Raw genomic sequence first — 20,539 nt, forward strand, 5'->3', positions numbered from 1 at the left:
AAGGGGATATGAGAAGCCATTGCAATGACTATAATGTATGCAAGGTACTCTGTAAATTTGTATCCCTGTAAACTGCATGTACTATTGTCAGAATGTTTAGATTATTTCTCTTTAATTTTGCACCTCTAGCATCAGATGCCCATTATGATGTTACACCTGTGACGTCACACACCCACTGTTCTTCATTACTGACGGCCGCCTCACCAGTGCAGTCCACTCATCTCGACACGACGCCAGCCATTTGTCATGAATGGAAACGAGGAAAAAAAAGTACCTTGTATATATTATACACAATAACAGACTGTCAGGAGATGAATTAGAGAAGTGCATGGGAGACTCCATTAAATTGTGGTCTTGTAGTGGCTGTAATGTGAAATGCCCACACTTGCCCCATTTCAGTCAAAGCCCTAATACACATCTATAATTCACCTCATGACATTGATTACTTGATTTTAACATTGTAAGACGTGACAGCTGTGCAATAAATGTACTTTAAATGATTTATACTGTATAAATACTATTTTGTGCATCTCCCCTTAAAATTAAGTGGTTTGTAAATTTGTTATATGGCCCTCTTCAATTTGACTTGTGTAATTGAGAAAGGGTGATAGGATTTTAGATGTGCACTTTGCAGAAATTCTTGATTGTAGGTGTTGGAAAATATCTTGCATCTTTCAGTAGACTGCTATTTGCTTTTTTTGTTGAAAACCTCTAAATACCTCCAGGTGGAATGCATTATTTTTGATTCTGATTGTTATAAGCATCTGTTTTCATGATGAATGATGAAGTTGGCTTTTCTAAGTCTGTTCACATCATTTACCACTCAAGTCATCTGCGAGATATCATAGGGAAGGCTGAACAGCCAAAGGTTGTGCTAGATATAGATACCAATGACACTGGAAGGATAAAAGCGCCTGTAAAATTAACCTTTTGGATCCAAAATTGGCCTGACAATAGGAAGTGGGTGGTGATGCATCTTTATTAAAGGAGGTGTAAAACACTCTATCCCTCCGATAGCCTGCAGGTCATCCTTGGGCGAGGTGTAGCACCTGCTTAGCCACCCGATCAGGGTCATGTGAAGCCACGGGAGCAGGTGGTGGTGGATGGTCGTATGAGCGGCTGGTGCATATCACAAGTCCTGGTTATGTGGCCGCTGACACCAGGTAGACAATCTCTGCAGAGTATTGATAATGACTGGGGTCACCCTTGTAAAAACACTGCCCGGAAGAAGGCAATGGCAAACTACTTCTGTAGAAAAATTTGCCAAGAATGATCATGGTCAAGATCATGATTGCTTGCTTCATATGACACAGCACATTCTGATAATGAATAGGAAGCAGAGGGTGGTATTAGAGTGTTTATGAGATTGGTTACCTGTGACTCGTGGTGTCCTACAAGGATAGATGCTGGAATCCTTACTGTTTGTCGTATGTGAGTGACTTGGATCTGGGTGGCACAATCAGTAACTTTACAGATGACACAAATTTTGGAATTGACTGTGTGGAAGGTAGCCTTTGGCTGCAAAGGAATATCAAGGAAGGGAAAATAGTTGATCCTACAGGTGAGGCACCAGAAGACAGGAGGGTGGCTAATGTGTGTTTATTTAAGAAAGGCTGAAAGGAAAACCTGGGAGCCGCAGACCAGTGAGTCTATTGTCAGTGGTGGGCAAGAGACAGGAATACATGAACCAAAAATGGCAAGCTCTGATTAGGGATGGGCAGAATGGCTTTGTCATAGTCATACTTTATTAATCCGGGGGGAAATTGATTTTTGTTACAGTTGCACCATAAAACCATAAATAGTTAAATAGTAATATGTAAATTATGCCAGGAAATAAGCCCAGGACCAGCCTTGGCTTTGTACACTTGGGGAATGAAGAGGTAACGAAGAAGTGAATGAAGGAGATGTTGTAGATTTATCTTCATGGGCTTTAGTGATCTTTGAGTAGGTGCTGCATGGTTTGGTAGGCTAGTCCGAAGAGTAGATCACATGGGATTCAGGGCAAGCTAGCCAGCTGGATACCAAATTGACTTGATAGTGGAAGGCAGGGTTGTGTTTCAGATTGGAGGACTTTGGCCAGTGGTGTGCTGCTTAGATTAATGTTGTTCTTCGTTTATTTGGGTGAAAATGTATGGTTAGTTTGCAGATGACACTAAAATGGTGGATAGTGATGAAAGTTATGTAAGATTACAACTTGATCTTGACAAAGTGGGTGAGGGAATAGCAGATGGTGTTTAATTTGGATAAAAGTGATATATGCATTTTGATAAAATCCAACAGGGACAGTAAATGTAAAATAACACTTGCACACTACCCCTAGTCCTGAGGAGTGTTGTAGAGCAGAGAGACTAAAGGGTGCAGGTACATAGTTTCTGGCTGGTGAAGAAGGCATTTTGGCATGCCTGCCTTCATTGACCAGGAGTTGGAACATCTTGCTACAGCTATACAAGGCATTGATAAAGTCACAGCTGGAGTAGTGCACGAAGTTCTGCTTGCCCTGCTTTTGGAAGGCTGTCATTAAACTGGAGAGCGTGTGGAAAAACACTGTGGGTCTAGGTTAAATGGATAGGCTTGGGCTTTTTTCTCTGGAGTGCAGGAGGCTGAGGGTAATATTAGACCATAAGATATAGGAACAGAATTGGGCCATTTGGCCCATTGAGTCTGCTCTGCCATTTCATCGTGGCTGATCCATTTTCCCGCTCAGCCCCAATCTCCTGCCTTCTGCCCTTCTCCCCCCTGCCCTGTGTTGTATCCCTTCATACCCTGACCAATCAAGAATCTATCAATCTCTGCCTGAAATACAGAGCTATAAAGGGTTATCAAATCATAAGGGGCGCAAACAAGATAAATAGGAAAATTATTTTCTCAGGTTTAGGGAGTCCAAAGCTAAAGGGCACAAATTTAAAGTGAGAGGCAAAAGATTTAAAACAACCTTAGGGGCAACTTTTCCCATATAGAGGGTGGTGAGTATATCAAAAGAACTGCCAGAGGAAGTGTTGGAGGCAGGTGTAGGTTAGTGGCTTGTGGCCGTGTGGGTGTCCTCCAGGTACATCGGAAGCGTAGCAACACGAGCAATTTGCTCTCAGTACAACTTAAATTGTGTTGGCTGTTGATGCAAATGACACATTTCACTGTTTCAATGTACATTTGATAAGTTATGGTAGTCTTGCAGGGCTGAGAATTAAAAGGTATTTTGACAGTTATGTGCACAGGAAAGGATTAGAGGCATGTGGGACTGGCTCACTTTGGCATTAGATCAGCACAGACAAGATGGTCCAATGGGCTTGTTTCTGCGTTTTTAACTACCATTATAGTATAGGAAGGGTGTTATAATACTGGAGTATGTAGAGCACTTCATGGATGGAACAGTTCAATTATGAAGAGAGACTGGAGAAGCTGGGTCTGTATTGCTGGGTTGGAGGATATCGAGGGATATGACTGACCTATATAAAATTACGAGGAATAAACTTCAGGAAACTTTTCACTATCTCAAAGGTAGAGAACATGGGTGTATGATAATGAGTAAGTGGCTTAGAGAGGACGTTGGGGATCCCACTTCACCCAGTGAATAGTGAACACCTGACTGGTTGAACCTGGGCTGCTGACAGTATTTTAAGTCATGTCTGGATTAGTATTTGAATTGCTTAGCCATAGAAGCCTATGGACCAAGTGCTGGGAGATGGGATTAATATGAAAGGGTATCCGGTGTTTTGTGTTGGATGAGTTTGACCAAATGGCCTCTTTTCATGTCATATGATACTATGACTGGGTTTAGGAGCCAGGAAGCCAATTGAAAAGCAGCACCACAATGGTAATCTCTTGATGACATCTGGCACCATGAGTTGGTTCAGTGTCAGAGTAGATGGTAGTCATTGTATGCAGGAGAATGGGCTTTGTGTTCCTGGATCATTGCAACTATTTCTGCGCAATGTGAGATCTGTACAAGTGAGCTGGGTTGCTCCCTAGCCACGATCTAACTGGCATCCTTGCTGGAGGTGTGCTTGCACTGTTGGAGAAGATCTAAGCAGAGTTAATGAGATGGAGAGCAACAGTCAGCTCTGAGGAAAAATGGTTACTGGGACTGGTAGGCAGAACGAAGGAGTAAGGGTACGTTCAGAGAATTTAAATTGTACCTAACTTGTTACAAGGAATATTAGCAGTAAATTATAACTCAACTATAATTAACATGGGGGTCGACAGTGTTTTTGCCATCACTGAGATGTGGCTGAAAGACAGACAAGACCATTAATTCAATATTCCGGGGCAAAGAATTTCAGGTAAAAGGAAGCATTGCACTGTTAGTCAGAAATTGCGTGACTTCAGTGGAGAAGGAGAAAGTCGGAGAAGGCTCTTTAGATGAAGTCATCTGTCTAGAGATTTAAAACCAGAAGGGGTGTAAGTACTTCACTGGAATGTATTACAAACCTCCAAGAGCCAACAGGAAATGGAGAGCAGATAAGAGGTCCAATGAAATAGGGATCTTGTTTTCCCAAATATTAACTAATGACCTGGGCTTCCATAAGCTGGAGACCCATATTCCTATAAAAGTTATTACCATCCAATAGAAACTAACTATTTCTTAACATAGCCTCTAATGACATTGTCTTAGCAACTTTAGGTATATTAGAGCATTTCATGGAAAGTTAACAAATTAAATTAAATAATAAAAATAAATAAATAATAAAATCGAGGTATCACAGAAACCGGAAACTGTCCATCTTCTGCTTTGGTCTTATTCTAGCTCTAAGTTACTTGACCAATTAGAGTCATTAAAGACTATAGCAGAGAAAGAGACCCTTCATCCCATCTAGTCCATGCCAAAGTGCTATTCTGCCTAGTTAATTGACCCACATCTGGTGGGCCATAACCCTCCATACGCCCCTCTCAGCCATGTACTTATCCGAAATTCTCTTAAATGTTGACATTGAACCTGTATTCAACATTACTGTTGGCATCTTGCTCCACAGTCTCACCACCCTCTGAGTGAAAATGTTCCTCCTCACATTTCTCTTAAATATTTTGTCTTTCAGGTATAACCTACTGTATGACCTCTAGTTTGTGTTTCACCTTTACATTATCCCATCTTTACCTCTCATACTTTGTATACCATGAATCAAGTCTTTTCCCCTCTTTATTCTCCTACACTTCAAGGAATAAAGTCTTAACCTATTCGACCTTTTCCCTATAACTCAGGTCCTTAAGCCCCAGCAACATCCTTGTGAATTTTTTCTGGACTCTTTCAATCTCGTTGATATAATTTCTGTAGTTAGGTAACCAGAACTGCACACAATAATCCAAATTCAGCTTCACCAAGGTCGTACGCAACTTCAACATAACATCCCAACTCCTGTACTTAATACTTTGACTTATGAAGTCCAATGTGCCAAAAGCTCACTTTATGACCCTATTTACTTTGATGCCGCTTTCAGGGAATTATGGATCTGTATTCCCAGATCCCTCTGTTCTACCGTGCTTGTCCATGCCCTACCATTCACTGCTTATCCTACCCTGGTTGGTCCTACCAAAGTACAACACTTCGCACTTGTCTGCATTATATTCCATCTGCCATTTTCCAGTTGGTCCAGATCCCACTGCGAGCTTTGATAGCTTTCTTTGCTGTCCACTATACCGAATCTTGGTGTCATCCACAAATTTGCTGATCCAGTTTACTGCATTATCATCCTGATCATTCATATAGATGACAAACAACGATGAACCTACCATCTATGCCTGCGACATAGCACTAGTCACAGGCCTCCATCCAGTGAGGCAGCTGTCTACCTTCTCCCACAAAGCCAATGTCTAATCCAATTTGCTACCTCATCCTGAATGCCGGGCGACTGAACCTTCTTGACCAACCTTCCTTGTAGGACTTTGTCAAAGGCCTTGCTGAAGTTCATGTAGACAACATCCACTACCATCATCAACTTTCCTGGTTAACTCCTGAATAAACTCTAAAAGATTGGTTAGATATAACCTACCACACACAAAACCATGGTGACTATCCATAATCAGGTCTTGTTCATTTAAGTACTTTTATGTATCTGGTCCCTTCCTATAATTTACCCATGACTGACGTCAGACTAATTTCCCTGAATATTTATTGACTATCCTCCAGTCCTTCAGCATCTAACCTGTGGCTAAGGATGTTTTAAATATCTCTGCTGGGACCCTACAATGTCTGCACTAGCCTCCCACAAGGTCTGCATAAGATCATCTCTGAATACACAACACATCAAACCATGAAGTGGATGGGCTACAGCAACAGAAGACCATGAACATACATTCTATGCCCTCTTTATTAGGTATCTAATAAAGTGGCCACTTAGTTTTTCTGTAGAAACCCTTCAAATTCTCCTTTACCTTGTCTGCCCTCCTGATTTCCCTCATGTTCTCTTGCCTTTCTTATTTTTCCCAAGTATCTCATTAGTTCCTTGCTGTCCACACCGGCTATGCAACTCCTCCTTAATCAGGGTTTCAGTATCCTTTGAAAACCAAGGTTCCCTAAACCTGTTAGCTTTGCTTTTTATTCCAACAGGAACATGCAAACTCTGTACACTCAAAAATTTTGAGTTTTGAATGCCTCCCACTTACCAAGCATCCAACTTTTAGAAAGCAACCTGTCCCAATCCACACTTGCCAGGTCCTTTCTGATGCCATCAAAATGGATCTGTTTTCATTTTAGAATGTCAACCTAATAACCATTCTTCTATCCTTCATAATTATTTTGAAACAAATGAAATTATAATCACTAGATCCAAAGTGTTACCCTACACACACTTCTGTCAACTGCCCTTGTCTCCTTCCCTAATAGGAAATCCAGTATCTCACACTCTCTAGTTGGGAACTTTACTGAATGCATTTGACAAACTATCCCATCCAGCTCTTTTACAGTATGGGTGTCACAGTCGATATATAGAAAGTTAAAATCACCTACTATCACAACCTTGTGTTTTTTTCAATTTTCTGCTATCTCTGCACATTTGTTTCTCTAAATCCAGCTGATTATTGGGTGGCCTATAATATAATCCCTTTAACATGGTAATCCCTTTCTCATTCTTAATTTCACCCATACAGCCTCAGTAGACAGCTCCAGTCTGTGCTGTCTGACACTGGCTTGACATTGTCATAATTCCACATGCTGATCCATGTCTAAGCTCATCCGCCTTGCTTCGTGCATTGAAATAGAAACAACTCAGAGCATTAGTCGCACTGTGCTCAACCTTTCGATTCCTGTTTTTATGTGCAGGCTTAACATCGTCTTTCTCCACAACCACTCCACTATCTGTCCTGGCACTTTGGTTCCCATCTCCCTAGTTTAAACTTCTTCCTGAAGCAGTACTAACAAAGGGACAAAGCTGCAAGATTTGGGGGAGTAGATTTAAGACGGAGATGAGGAGGAATTACTTTTCCCAGAAGGTGGTGAATCTGTGGAATTGTGTGCCCAATGAAGCAGTGGAAGCTACCTCAGTAAATATACTTAAGACAAGGTTGGATAGATTTTTTGCATAGTAGAGGAATTAAGGGTTGTGGAGAAAAGGCAGGTAGGTGGAGATGAATCCATGGCTAGATCAGCCATGATATTGAATGGTGGAGCAGACTTGATGGGCCAGATGGCCTACACCTGCTCCTATTTCTTATCTTATGTAAACCTTCCCGCACGGATATTGGTCCCCTTCCAGTTCAGGTAGGGATCATTTCGGAGATAATCCTGGTTTTATTTTTTTTTAAATGAACCTTGGAAGCTATAGTTCTCTGCTATTCAATTGAATAATTGTTGATGTATCTTAAATTCATCTTAGGAGTTTAACTCTGTTGCCCAACATTCTTTCCAATCTGTGACCCAGTCCGCAGAGCTTCTAGTTTTTCACTCCCTTTCTATGAAAAAGTGGCTCTTTAAGTGTCTAAAGATATAGGGGAGCGGTTCTTCAGTTAAGGAAGTTTTATAAGTCCTGGACCTTGTTGCCAGAAAAAATGATCACTGAAAATTTTCACCCTAGTCACCTCAGTTGTTTTGTTTAGGACTCTGCATACATACAAGTACGTTGAAGCCCAATCTTTGCAATATGCAGCACAAGAGAGTGCAGCTGGTGGAATCTGGAGCAACATGTAATCTACTGGAGAAACTCGGGGTCGAGCAGCATCTGTGTGGGGGGGGTGCGAGGATTGTCAATTGGTTGTAGTGTTTCAATCTAAAGCGTTGGCAGTTTCTTTCCTCTCACAGATGCTGCCTCATCTGTTGAGTTGTCCCAGTAGTTTCCCTGCAACCCATCCTTGCATTTGACGCCTTTCAGTTTGGCATCAATCTGTGTTGTTATCCTTTAAATCCTTCCAATGATACTGTACACTTTGAAAGAGCCATGACTAGACTTGTATACATTTGACATAACTTTGAAATATGAGCAAATATTCTGTGTAATTATTTCTGTATTTGGCCTCACAGTTATTGCCGCTGCTTCACACTTCTAAGGTTCTTGGAGAGCGGAATGGCACAGAAACTGAACCCTTGGCCCAATCTGTCCATGCCAGATGTGATGAATATATGCTCATCACATTTGTCTGTATGGGGTCCATGTACTTGTAGTCCTTTCCTATCCAAGTACCTGTCCAAATTTCTTTTAAACAATATTGTATCTGTCTCTGCCACTGTGTGAGGGAAAACCTGCCCCTCAGATCTTTACATTTCTCCCTTCTGACTTAAACCAGGCTCTCGCTAACCTGGGAAAAAGACTGACTGTGTAGTTAAGATGTTTCATCCTCTTGTGGAATATCGGAATCAGGTTTATTATCACCAGCATGTGACGTGAAATTTGTTAACTTAGCAGCAGCAGTTTAATGCAATACATAATCTAGCAGAGAGGAAAAAAATATCAGTAGTGGGCAGATGTAGTTTCAGAACAAATGTCCTTTAAGGTGAAGATGGGGAGGAATATCATCTGAGGGTCTCAGATCTTTGAAATTCTGCACTATAGAATGCTGAGTCATTGAATATATTCACTCAATGCTGTAAGATCTTTCGTCTGTGACCAGAACAGGCACAAAGTGAGTTAGATGAAGTTGTAGCCTTGAATTACAGAGCAGCCTGGCAGGTTTCAAGCAATACTTTTCATTTCTTGTGTTTGTCACTTAGAGTTCCTCAGTTCTGTTGCTAGAAGTAAATAGTTTGTTCACTCATTGTGAAGTTTCGGGTTGCTGCTGTTCATATGTATGAGGTAGATTGTTTAGAGGGAACTTTCCAAATTTTAAATAAGATTCTAGTTTTTTTTAAACTTCGCAGTTTTTAAAAATATATATATTTAATTTCTAGTTAAGGTATTAACTTCCTTAGCACTTTGTTGAGACAAAGGGAAATTTTTTTAACACTTAATTTCATTCCTTTAGCTGACTATATTCTCAGTATTTTTTCCCTGTTTCTTTAGCCAACATCAAAAATTCAAAAGTGTTTTACTTCACTCAGATTTTGTAAGTTTACTGTTAGTTGGTGACAAGAAATGTTGCTTGTTTTATAAACTAATGAAGATTTGCAGTTTAGTGTCAACCAAATGAGAGGTGTGCAGTGTAACAACAGGATGTTAATTTTATTATAAGTAAAACAATACTTCTGTTTGGTTGGGAATGAATTGTGGGTCAGTAGTAGAATATCAATAAGCAATACAGATTGTGGAATTTTTTGTTTGCCACTGATGACAAGTTGTGTATTTGCAGCAGCCTTTGATGATGCTGTGGAAGAACGTGTCATTAATGAAGAATACAAGATCTGGAAGAAAAATACTCCCTTCTTGTATGACCTGGTTATGACTCATGCTCTGGAATGGCCAAGTCTGACTGCCCAATGGCTACCTGATGTTTCCAGGTATGGATCTGACTTAAAGAAAAATAATCGTGTAATTGAAAATTAAACATTGCCCATTAAACAAGTCTACATTTGGGTTTCTCTTTCTGGCAAAACTCCATTAATGTATGTTTCTCCTTTTCTTTCCGTGGCCCTTAATTTCAAGCAGAACTTGTGATTCGTTTAACTCCTCTATTCTTAGTGTTCCCGGTGGCTGATGGATACTGCTTCTTCTCAAATTACCATCACATAAACTAGTCTTAAATCTATTTGTCTGAATATCCAACGTATAGCAAAGGCTACTGAGCCCGTCATCATCTCAGCTGTTGTACTGATGATCTGTGCTTCAAAGCCAGCTTTTAGCCAAGGTGTTCAATACAGTTAGAATGTTGGTGTCTATCCAGCAATGTGTACGGCAGCATGGGTGTGGCCTGTTTACCTGAATCAGAGCAAATTTAATATGGATAATTAATGTACAATCAGTTTACCCTCAAATAATCTTTTGGTGATTAGCATTTCAACTGAATGAACTAGAGAACCCAAGAGAGGACAATGATACAAACCCTTCAGCTGCCTGCTAATAGTCCATCAGAAACATCTCCTTTCCCCATTCTCCTGGCAGCCTAGCAAGCTCCTTTTGCCTCTTTCCCACTTCTAATTACCTGAAACATAAGCCCTCTTTTGCTTCCTACAGATGCTGCCTGACTGGGGTATTTTTTGCATTTAATTTCAGATTTCCTGTGTCTGCATTTTGTTTTTTACTTTCACTGACTTTTGTACTTGACTCTTTGGCATTCTTTTCAATGCTTAGTTCTTCCATTCTGCCTGCCACCACTATGCTTGTCTTTTCTGAATATTAAGAGTTGGACAGTTGATTCCTTGAACTTGCTGTACCAGTAAGGGCCACGGTTGCTCTATAACCTCAGCTCCATGTTCCAGTAATGTTTAAATGTTTAGCTTCTTGCTTATGAAGAATCTACCTATCTGTGCCTTCCACATAATTCAATGAGTCTACTTCATTGTCTCTTCAGAAAGAGTTCCAAGAAATTTGTATTAGGGATATTAAGTGCCCGGTCATGTGTCTTCTTCAAACTGGTTCTTGATTAATGCCCTCTATCATGACCCTGCATGCCTTAACCATTGCAGTTCACTAACCCTATCCACTACTCTTTGTGTTTTTATATGGACTCTCAAACAGCTGCTGCATTCTTGGCAATCTGCTCCTAACAGTCTACAATTTTACTATTGCTGTTTAACATTCCTGCCCTGTTTGTTACTACATACTGGTGCTTGTCTCCCCTCCCCAGTGAATTGGCCATTGATCCTAGTTTTGTTTAGGTGAAACCGATCCCTTTTGAATACATTGGATGGAACTGTTTGTGCAGCTAGTAAAACAGTTGCCTTACCTCGCTAGAGATCTAGATTCAGTCCATTTGGAGTTTGCATGTTCTTCCTGTGACCCTGGTGCTCCAGATTAATCCTGAATAAATGCAGGTTAGTAGGTTCATTGGCCTCTGTAAATTGTTTGTGGTGTCATAAGTGAAGAATTGACTCCATCCAGCTTTTATGTGAATGAAGAAAAAATTGGGATTAAGGTCAGCACCGACTCATTGGGCCGATGGGTTTATTTCCAATCTGTATCTGTCTGAGATATAAAACTATACAGATATGTTCCTGGTCCTCCAGGAATCTGATGCCTTCCTGTTGGATATCTTTAGTATGCATTCAGCTGCCTGATCTATTTCTGTTTCTACTTTTACATGCCATCAGGGACCACTGCACTGGCCTGCAGTGCACCACCTCTTCATTTTTAGGGTCTCTTGCTGTTTCTGATACATGGTAGCATAACTCTTTACAGCGCTGGCCGCCTAGGTTCAGTTCCTGCTGCTGTCTGTTATGAGCTTGTATGTTCTCCTTGTGACCATGTGGGCTTCCTCCTGGTGTTCTGTTTTTCTCCCTCATTCTAAAGATGTGCAGGTTAGTGGACTAATTGGTCACATAGGTGTAATTGGTATATTACCCTATGGTATCTCCAAATAAAGATAAAATAAATATTGCTTGAGTAAAGTGCCTTGTTATGAGGTAGCAGCTTGTGTGTAATGCAGATTTGCTATTGGCATGCAGAACCACTTGGATGTCCACTTGAGCTGCAAGTCCTGTTCAGAATCTATTTAAATGAAGGAGGCTTGAAAAAATGCTTTCTTGTAGACTGTTTGACACCTGGCCAAATCACTTTGTAGGCAGCAAAAGTGGTTTGAGACAGTGATGGTACATTTGGAGTGTGCTTTTTATTTTATGGTACATTTTTCTGTGTTAAAACTTTAATTTCTTGGATGATCTGTTAATTTAATATTTAATGATCTACAGGCCTGAAGGGAAGGATTACAGTGTTCACAGGTTGGTCCTTGGAACCCATACATCTGATGAGCAAAACCATTTAGTCATTGCCAGTGTTCAGCTTCCAAATGATGATGCACAGTTTGATGCTTCTCATTATGATAGTGAGAAGGGAGGTGAGATTCTTCAAGTGCAAAATATTTTTAATGTGTATAGATAGACTTAAGATTTTTCCAGGTTGTAGTTTGTGACATGGGGTATGCGTATTTGTACAACTTGCAATTTGGTGCTCTGACAGAAGTTTCCCACCCGCTTAGTGCCTATGCAACTAACAACTGCAGCCAAAGGCTGTGCATTATGCATGTTAACTTCTTAAGTACTGATTTAAAAGTGATTCCCCACACTATTCCCATGCTTTTTGTCATGTTCTGGGTAAAATTTACCCTGCTGCCCAAATGGCTGTTCAAGTGTGAGTCTTGGATTATTGATTTCAGTTTAGTCTAATCTAGTTTTGAAGTCACAGAATTTTACAACTTGGAAACTGGTTCAACTCATCCATGCCATATCTATCCAAGTTAGTCCTAACTGCCTGCATTTGTCCCATCTCCCTCAAAGCCTTCATTTTTTGTCATTTTGCCACCTCTACCAGTTTCTTTGGCAGCTTGTTTTAGGTACCCATCACCCACTACATGGTAAAAGATTCCCCTCCGCTCTCTTTTTAAATCTACATGTGTCTTCTCTAATTGTAGACTCCCCTACCATGGGGGATAGGCTTATCATATGAGGAGGGTTTGATGACCTGGCCCTGTACTCACTGAACTTCAGAAGAATCAGAGGGAATCTCATTGAAACCTATCAAATGTTGAAAGGCCTTGCTTGAGTGGATGTGGAGAAGATGTTTCCTATGGTGAGGTAGTCTAGGACCAAAGGACACAGCCTCAGCCTATAGGGTTGTCCATTTAGAATGGAGATAAGGAGGAATTTCTTTAGCTAGAGGGTGGTGAATCTGTGGAATTCATTGCTACAGGTGGCTGTGGAAGCCAAGTCATTGGGTATATGTAAGGCAGAGGTTGATAGATCCTTCAATAGTCAGGGCTTAAAGGGATATGGGGAGAAGACAGGAGATGAGGGCTGAGAGGAAAATGGATCAGACATGATGGAAATGGCATAATTCTGCTCCTATATCTTATGGGTGGCATGATGGAGATATGTCTCTACCCAAAGGGAGGAAGATGCTTCTTTTCTCCGCTAACCTGCAGGTCCCCTTGGGCAAGGTGTAGCACCTGCTTAACCCCCGATCAGGATCATATCAAGCCATGGGAGCAGGTGATGGATGGTCATATGAGCAGCTGGTGCACATCATGTCCTGGTTATGCGACCACTGGAACCGGGCAGACAATCTCTGAAGGGTGTTGATAATGGCTGGGGTCACCTGTCTTGTAAAGGCAGTGCCCAGTAAAAGGCCACGTTAAACGACATCGTGCAAAACGATGATTGGAGGAAAGGGACTGTGACCATCCTCATTTTCTATGCCCCTCATGCTTTTATAAACATTTATAGTCACCTCTCAACCTCCTACACTTAAGGGATGAAAGCCACATGCTGTCCAGCTTCTACATCTAATATTCACAAGCATGCAATAAATAAGCATTAGGAAACCAGGGCTAAACATGGAACATCCTAACATGTCTCAAGAACTTATCTACTGATTGCAGAAAATATGGGAATTGAGTGTTTTCTGAGCCACCAAAAAGTCATTAAAAAAAATAGGAGCAGAACTGGGCCATTTGGCCCATCGAGTCTGCTCCACCATTTCATCATGGCTGATCCATTTTTCCTCTCAGTCCCAATCTCCTGCCTTCTCCCTGGATCCCTTCATGACCTGACCAATCAAGGATCCATCAACCTCTGCCTTAAATATACTCAAAGACTTGGCCTCCACAGCTGCCTGTGGCAACAAATTCCACAGATTCAACATTCTGGCTAAAGAAATTTCTCCTCATCTCCGTTCTAAAAGGATGCCCCTCTATTTTGAGGCTGTGCCCCTGGTTTTAAACACTCCCACCAGAGGAAATGTCCTTTCCACATCCACTCTACCAAGGCCTTTCACCGTTTCAAATAGTTCACTGCCCATTCTTCTAAATTCCAGTGAAAAAAGGCCGAGAGTCATCAAACGCTCTTCATTTGACAAGCTGTTTAATCCTGGAATCATTTTCGTGAACCTTCTTTGAACCCTCTCCAGTTTCTGCAAGTCATTTCTAAGATAAAGACCCCAAAACTGCACATAATATTCCAAGTGAGGCCTCAGCAGTGTTTTATAAAGTCTCAACATTACATTTTTGCTTTTATATTCTAGTCCTCTTCAAATGAATGCTAATATTGCATTTGCCTTCCTCACCACAGATTCAACCTGCAAATTAACCTTTAGGGAATCCTGCACAAGAACTTCCAAATCCCTTTGCACTTCAGGTTTATGTATTTTCCACTCCATTTAGAAAATAGTCAACCTTTTCATTTCTTTTACCAAAGTGTATGACTGTACACTTGCTGATGCTGTACTTCTTTGCCCATTCTCCTAATTTGTCTAAGTCCTTCTGTAGCCTCCCTATTTTCTCAAAACTACCTATCTCTCTGCCTACCTTCATAATGTCTGCAAACTTTGCAACAAAGCCATCAATTCCATCATCCAAATTATTAACATATTTAAAATAATTGGTCCCAACACAGGCCCCTGTGGAACACAACTAGTCACCGGCAGCCAGCCAGAAAAGGCTCCCTTTGTTCCCACTCTTTGCCTCCTACTATTCAACCACTGCTTTATCTATGCTAGAATCTTCCCTGTAACACCATGGACTCGTCACTTATTAAGCAGCCTCATGTGTGGCACCTTGTCAAAGGCCTTCTGAAAATCCAAGTACACACTATCAACTGATCCTCCTTTGTCCGGCCTGCTTATTATTTCTTCAAAGAATTCCAACAGATTTGTCGGGCAAGATTTTCCCTTGAAGAAACCATGCTTGACCACAGCCTATTTTGTGTCGCTAAGTACCCTGAAACGATTACATCCTTAACAGTTGAATCCAACATCTTCTGAACCATTGAGGTCAGACTCACTGACCTATAATTTCGTTTCTTCTGCCTCTCTCCCTTCTTCATGAGTGGAGTTGAGCTATCCACTCACTCTTGCTTTTTTTATTCTGTCACAGTTTACTGTTTACTTGAAAACTCCAAAATGTTTGTTTGTGAAATTCTTTCAAGTATCATGGATTAATAACATATGCAAACTTTAAATTAAAAAGGTACCATCTTGAATATTTAAAAAGGTTCTTTTTACCATCAGAAAAGTTCAAAGGAATCTTAGATTTTGTATTTGTTAGGATTGATAAACTGGCTATGATAATCTTTCCTGTTTGTAAATTGTTTCTTTTGCAGAATTTGGTGGATTTGGTTCTGTTAGTGGAAAAATAGAAATTGAAATTAAAATCAACCATGAAGGGGAAGTGAATCGTGCACGCTACATGCCCCAGAATCCTTGTATTATCGCCACAAAGACTCCCTCCAGCGATGTGCTAGTCTTTGATTATACGAAACATCCTTCTAAACCAGGTAAGTAGTATAAGCACTGCATGGAGCAATGGTGCTTTTTAATGCCACTCAGCTTTGAACTGATTTCCAGCAGCACCTTTAGGGAAGGAGCAAGAACCAACAGCATTGCTGAGATGCAACCTACTGTTGTGGTTCGCAGTTGACAGATATGTTTTAAAGCAGTCCAAGTTAAATTATTAGTCTGAAAGTTAGTAGTCTGATCTTGTATGGTTTCCCTTTATCCTTGTAGGGAGCAATTATCAGATCATAATCCCTCTGCTTACCTATCCAAACCTGTCCTCATAGAGTCCATATGACATTCCAATGTTGCTTTGCAAGAACTATCTAAACATAGGACAATAATAAACCAATCATTGACTAGATGTGGATTTAATTATTAGTCTAATGCTGGCCATGGTGTACACTGACCATGTTTGGCAATGTTCCTCTAAACTTTTCCTATCCACGTACTTACCCAAATTTCTGTTAAATATTATTAATGTAATTGCCTCAGCCACCGCCTGGCAGCTCATTCCATATATGCCTGCATGAAGAAGTTGCCCCTATAGTCTAAATTTCACCTTCTAAATTTTTCAGCTCTCACATTAAACTTGTGCCTGTTAGTTTTTGGTTCCCCTTCCACGTGGGGGAAAGAATATGTACGCTGACCCTATCTATGCCACTCATGATTTTAGACGCCTCTATAAAGTCTAGCCTGGTCAAGTACGCATAAATCTTCTCTGCATTCATTCTAGTTTAATGATGACTTTCAAGATGACCAAAAACTGTACACAGTATTCTCAAGTGTAGTCTCACCAACATCTCTTAACTCCTCGGTTCACTGCTCTGACCGATAAAGGCTAACATGCCAAATGCTGCTTTCGCCACCTTGACTACCTGCCTCCTTTCACACTCTGACCTAGCAGTCCAATGTGAAATAAAAGAAGCATTGAGTTCTATTATTGAATGGATCAATACAGTTCAGGAACATGGTCTTCAGTCCACAGTGTTGTCTGAGTTAATTAAATAATCAATTCCTTCTGCACAATATCTATATTCCTCCATTTCCTACACATTCATGTGCCTCTTGAATGCCCCTAGCATTTTTGCAGCCACCACTACTTCTGGCATTGCATTCTAGGCACCCACCACTTGTATTTAAAGAATACTTGCCCTGCACATCACCTTTGAACACCCCCAATCACCTTAAATACATGCATGAGGGTGTTGGGCATTTCAACCCTGGGGAAATGATATTTGCTCTCTGAACTATCCATGTCTGTCATATTCTTAGAAAGCTCTATCAGAATTCCCCACAGCTTTTGGCGCTCCAGAGAAAACAACTCTTGTCCAACTTCTCCTTATAGCACATACCCTCTAATCCAGGACACATTCTGATAAATTTGTGGACTGGGCATTGAAACACCTGGACGAATGAAGCAGTGACCTGGCTTTTGATTCCAACATGACAGCTGTGGGATATAAATTGGCCTAATGATCTGGTCTCTGTGGGGATGATGCAGAGGGGAACAACTAATCTTGCTGATAGAATTGTACAGCACAGAAATGAGCTCTTTCAACCTAACTTGTCCAACTGACCACGGTGTTCTCTTTTGCCTGCATTACACCTGTATTCCTCTATGCCTTTCCTATCAACCATCTACCATTTTAATTATATCCACCTCCACCAGCTCCTCACAGCACATTACAGATATTCACCACCCTCTGTGGAAAAAATTTACTCCCACCCACCCCATCCGATCTTTGAAATGTTTTCTCTCTTCCCCCCCCACCTTAAACCTGTGCCCTCTAGTTTTAAACTCTGTCCTTCGTGATTTTATCAACTCCTCAACCTCCTGTATTCCAATGAGAATGAACAAATAAAAATATCCACAGACTTCCATTCCAGGTAGCATCCTAGTGAATCTCCTGTGCATCCTACAGTGTGGTAAATAGAATAAGACAAAGTATTCCCAGTATGGTTTAACTAATGCAACACACATCAAAGTTGCTGGTGAACGCAGCAGGCCAGGCAGCATCTGTAGGAAGAGGTGCAGTCGACGTTTCAGGCCGAGACCCTTCGTCAGGACTAACTGAAGGAAGAGTGAATAAGGGATTTGAAAGTTGGAGGAGGAGCGGGAGATCCAAAATGATAGGAGAAGACAGGAGGGGGAGGGATGGAGCCAAGAGCTAGACAGGTGATTGGCAAAAAGGATACGAGAGGATCATGGGACCGGAGGTCCAGGAAGAAAGACGGGGTGGGGGGAACCAGAGGATGGGCAAGGGGTATATTCAGAGGGAGAAAAAGGAGAGTGAGAGAAATAATGTGTGTATAAAAATAAGTAACAGATGGGGTACGAGGGGGAGGTAGGGCATTAGCGGAAGTTAGAGAAGTCGACGTTCATGCCATCAGGTTGGAGGCTACCCAGACGGAATATAAGATGTTGTTCCTCCAACCTGAGTGTGGCTTCATCTTTACAGTAGAGGAGGCCGTGGATAGACATGTCAGAATGGGAATGGGATGTGGAATTAAAATATGTGGCCACTGGGAGATCCTGCTTTCTCTGGCGGACAGAGCGTAGGTGTTCAGCAAAGCGGTCTCCCAGTCTGCGTCGGGTCTTGCCAATATATAAAAGGCCACATCGGGAGCACCAGACGCAGTATATCACCCCAGCCGACTCACAGGTGAAGTGTCGCCTCACCTGGAAGGACTGTTTGGGGCCCTGAATGGTGGTAAGGGAGGAAGTGTAAGGGCATGTGTAGCACTTGTTCCGCTTACACAGATAAGTGCCAGGAGGGAGATCAGTGGGGAGGGATGGGGGGGACGAATGGACAAGGGAGTCGCATAGGGAGCGATCCCTGTTGAAAGCGGGGGGGGGGGTGGGGAGGGAAAGATGTGCTTAGTGGTGGGATCCCGTTGGAGGTGGTGGAAGTAATATGTTGGACCCGGAGGCTGGTGGGGTGGTAGGTGAGGACCAGGGGAACCCTATTCCTAGTGGGGTGGCGGGAGGATGGAGTGAGAGCAGATGTATGTGAAATGGGGGAGATGCGTTTAAGAGCAGAGTTGATAGTGGAGGAAGGGAAGACCCTTTCTTTAAAAAAGGACATCTCCCTTGGTTTAACTAATATTTGGGACCACTGCAACATGACATCCCGCAGTAATAGTGACTCCCTGGCCTGTGAATACAGCAGAAATGCGTTTATCATAATCTTATTTACAGTTCCTTGTGAAATTTTTCAGCTCCCACAACTATTTTCACATTTTACTATCTCGTTTTCTAAATTTAAAATATATTGAAGTAAGCCTGAGCCAGTCTGGCCATTCTCCCGTCTTCACCCACGGAACTGCCACTTGATGCTTGTTTGTTTTTGCACCATTCTCTGTAAACTCCATGCTGGGGTTCCCAACCTTTTTTATGCCTTGGACCCCTACCATTAACTGAGGGGTCAGTGAGAGCCCCTGCTCTAGCGAAGTGCATGAAAATCCCAGGAGATCAGCAGTTTCTGAGATACACAACCCACCTCATCTGGCACCAGCAATTATTCCACAGTCAAAGTCACTTAGATTACACTTCTCCCCCATTCTTATGTTTAGTTTGAACAACTGAAACTCTTGATCTTTGTGCATTGAGTTGTTCCCACACGATTGGCTGATTAGACGCTTGCTTTAGCGAGCAGATGTACCTAATAATCTGGCCACTGAGTGTAAATGTTCTATTTGACTAGATGAGTAATTTTTTTCCCAGAAAGGTAGAACTTTGCAACCAAAGTTGACAATCTATCTTCATTGTACTCATTAGTTAGAAAGTTTTCTGATATTTAAAGATAGTAAAACTCTACTTCCAGTGAACAGATTTTATTTCATACGATCATAAAAGATAGGAGCAGAATTGCGCCATTTGGCCCATCAAGTCTACTCTGCCATTTCATCATGGCTAAACCATTTTTTCTCTCCATCCCAATCTCCTGCCTTCTCTCTGTATCCCTTCACACCCTGACCAATCAAGAATTTATCAACCTTTGTCTTAAATATACATGCAGACTTGACCTCGCAGCTGCCTCTGGCAATGAATTCCACAGATTCACCACTCTTTGGCTAAAGAAATTCCTCCATCTCTTTTCTAAAAGAACGCCTTTTTGTTCTGAGGCTGTGTCCTCTGGTCTTAGACACTCCCAGCAGAGGAAACATTCTCTCCACATCAACTCTGTCAAGGCTTTTCACCATTCCATAGGTTCCGTTTGATAGGTTCAGTTTTTTTTTTAAAGTCTCTTATCCACTTCTGAATAGATCAGGGTTTTTGACACGTTTGACAATTATCACCACACAGATCCTTCTGGTGAATGCAATCCAGATCTTCGGTTGCGAGGACATCAGAAGGAAGGTTATGGGCTTTCTTGGAATCCAAATCTTAGTGGTCATTTACTTAGTGCTTCAGATGATCATGTAAGTATTGTCTTGTCATTAATGCTTTAAGGATTCAATTGACAGTATTGCTTTGAGTGAAGTTTGCTACTTCAGTAAGTGCTTCACACTGATGATATAGATATGTTTGTGGAGGTTGCACAGGCATATTGGGGAGAAGGGAATAGAAGTTATTGACACATATAAGGAACCTTGGGGGGCAGGGGTTTGATTGGGTAATGTTTTTGTACTTTATCTTCTCTATTCTACAATTTAATTCTTACCTAATAATTCCTACCTACATAATATCTATATACCTATATCCACTCTTATACAATTTCAGAGCCAAGGATGAATTATTGTGGAAAATGTAGTTTAATGCA

At 41.4% G+C, this 20,539-nt stretch overlaps 1 protein-coding gene across 3 annotated transcripts in view; it reads left to right on the plus strand.

Moving 5' to 3' along the window:
* LOC134338775 (histone-binding protein RBBP4) overlaps positions 1–20,539 on the plus strand; it is a 43,090-nt gene that overhangs the window by 1,624 nt on the left and 20,927 nt on the right. Inside the window, exons 2-6 of one of the 3 annotated variants that reach the window (XM_063034828.1) lie at positions 130–270; positions 9,706–9,853; positions 12,200–12,345; positions 15,602–15,775; positions 20,083–20,198. In XM_063034828.1, coding sequence (XP_062890898.1) covers positions 130–270; positions 9,706–9,853; positions 12,200–12,345; positions 15,602–15,775; positions 20,083–20,198 — 725 coding nt within the window. The remainder of the gene's footprint in view (positions 1–129; positions 271–9,705; positions 9,854–12,199; positions 12,346–15,601; positions 15,776–20,082; positions 20,199–20,539) is intronic. The other 2 variants (XM_063034829.1, XM_063034830.1) reach the window with 2 other exon arrangements.

This window comes from Mobula hypostoma, chromosome 28 (assembly GCF_963921235.1).
Source record: "Mobula hypostoma chromosome 28, sMobHyp1.1, whole genome shotgun sequence".
NCBI lineage: Eukaryota > Metazoa > Chordata > Chondrichthyes > Myliobatiformes > Myliobatidae > Mobula > Mobula hypostoma.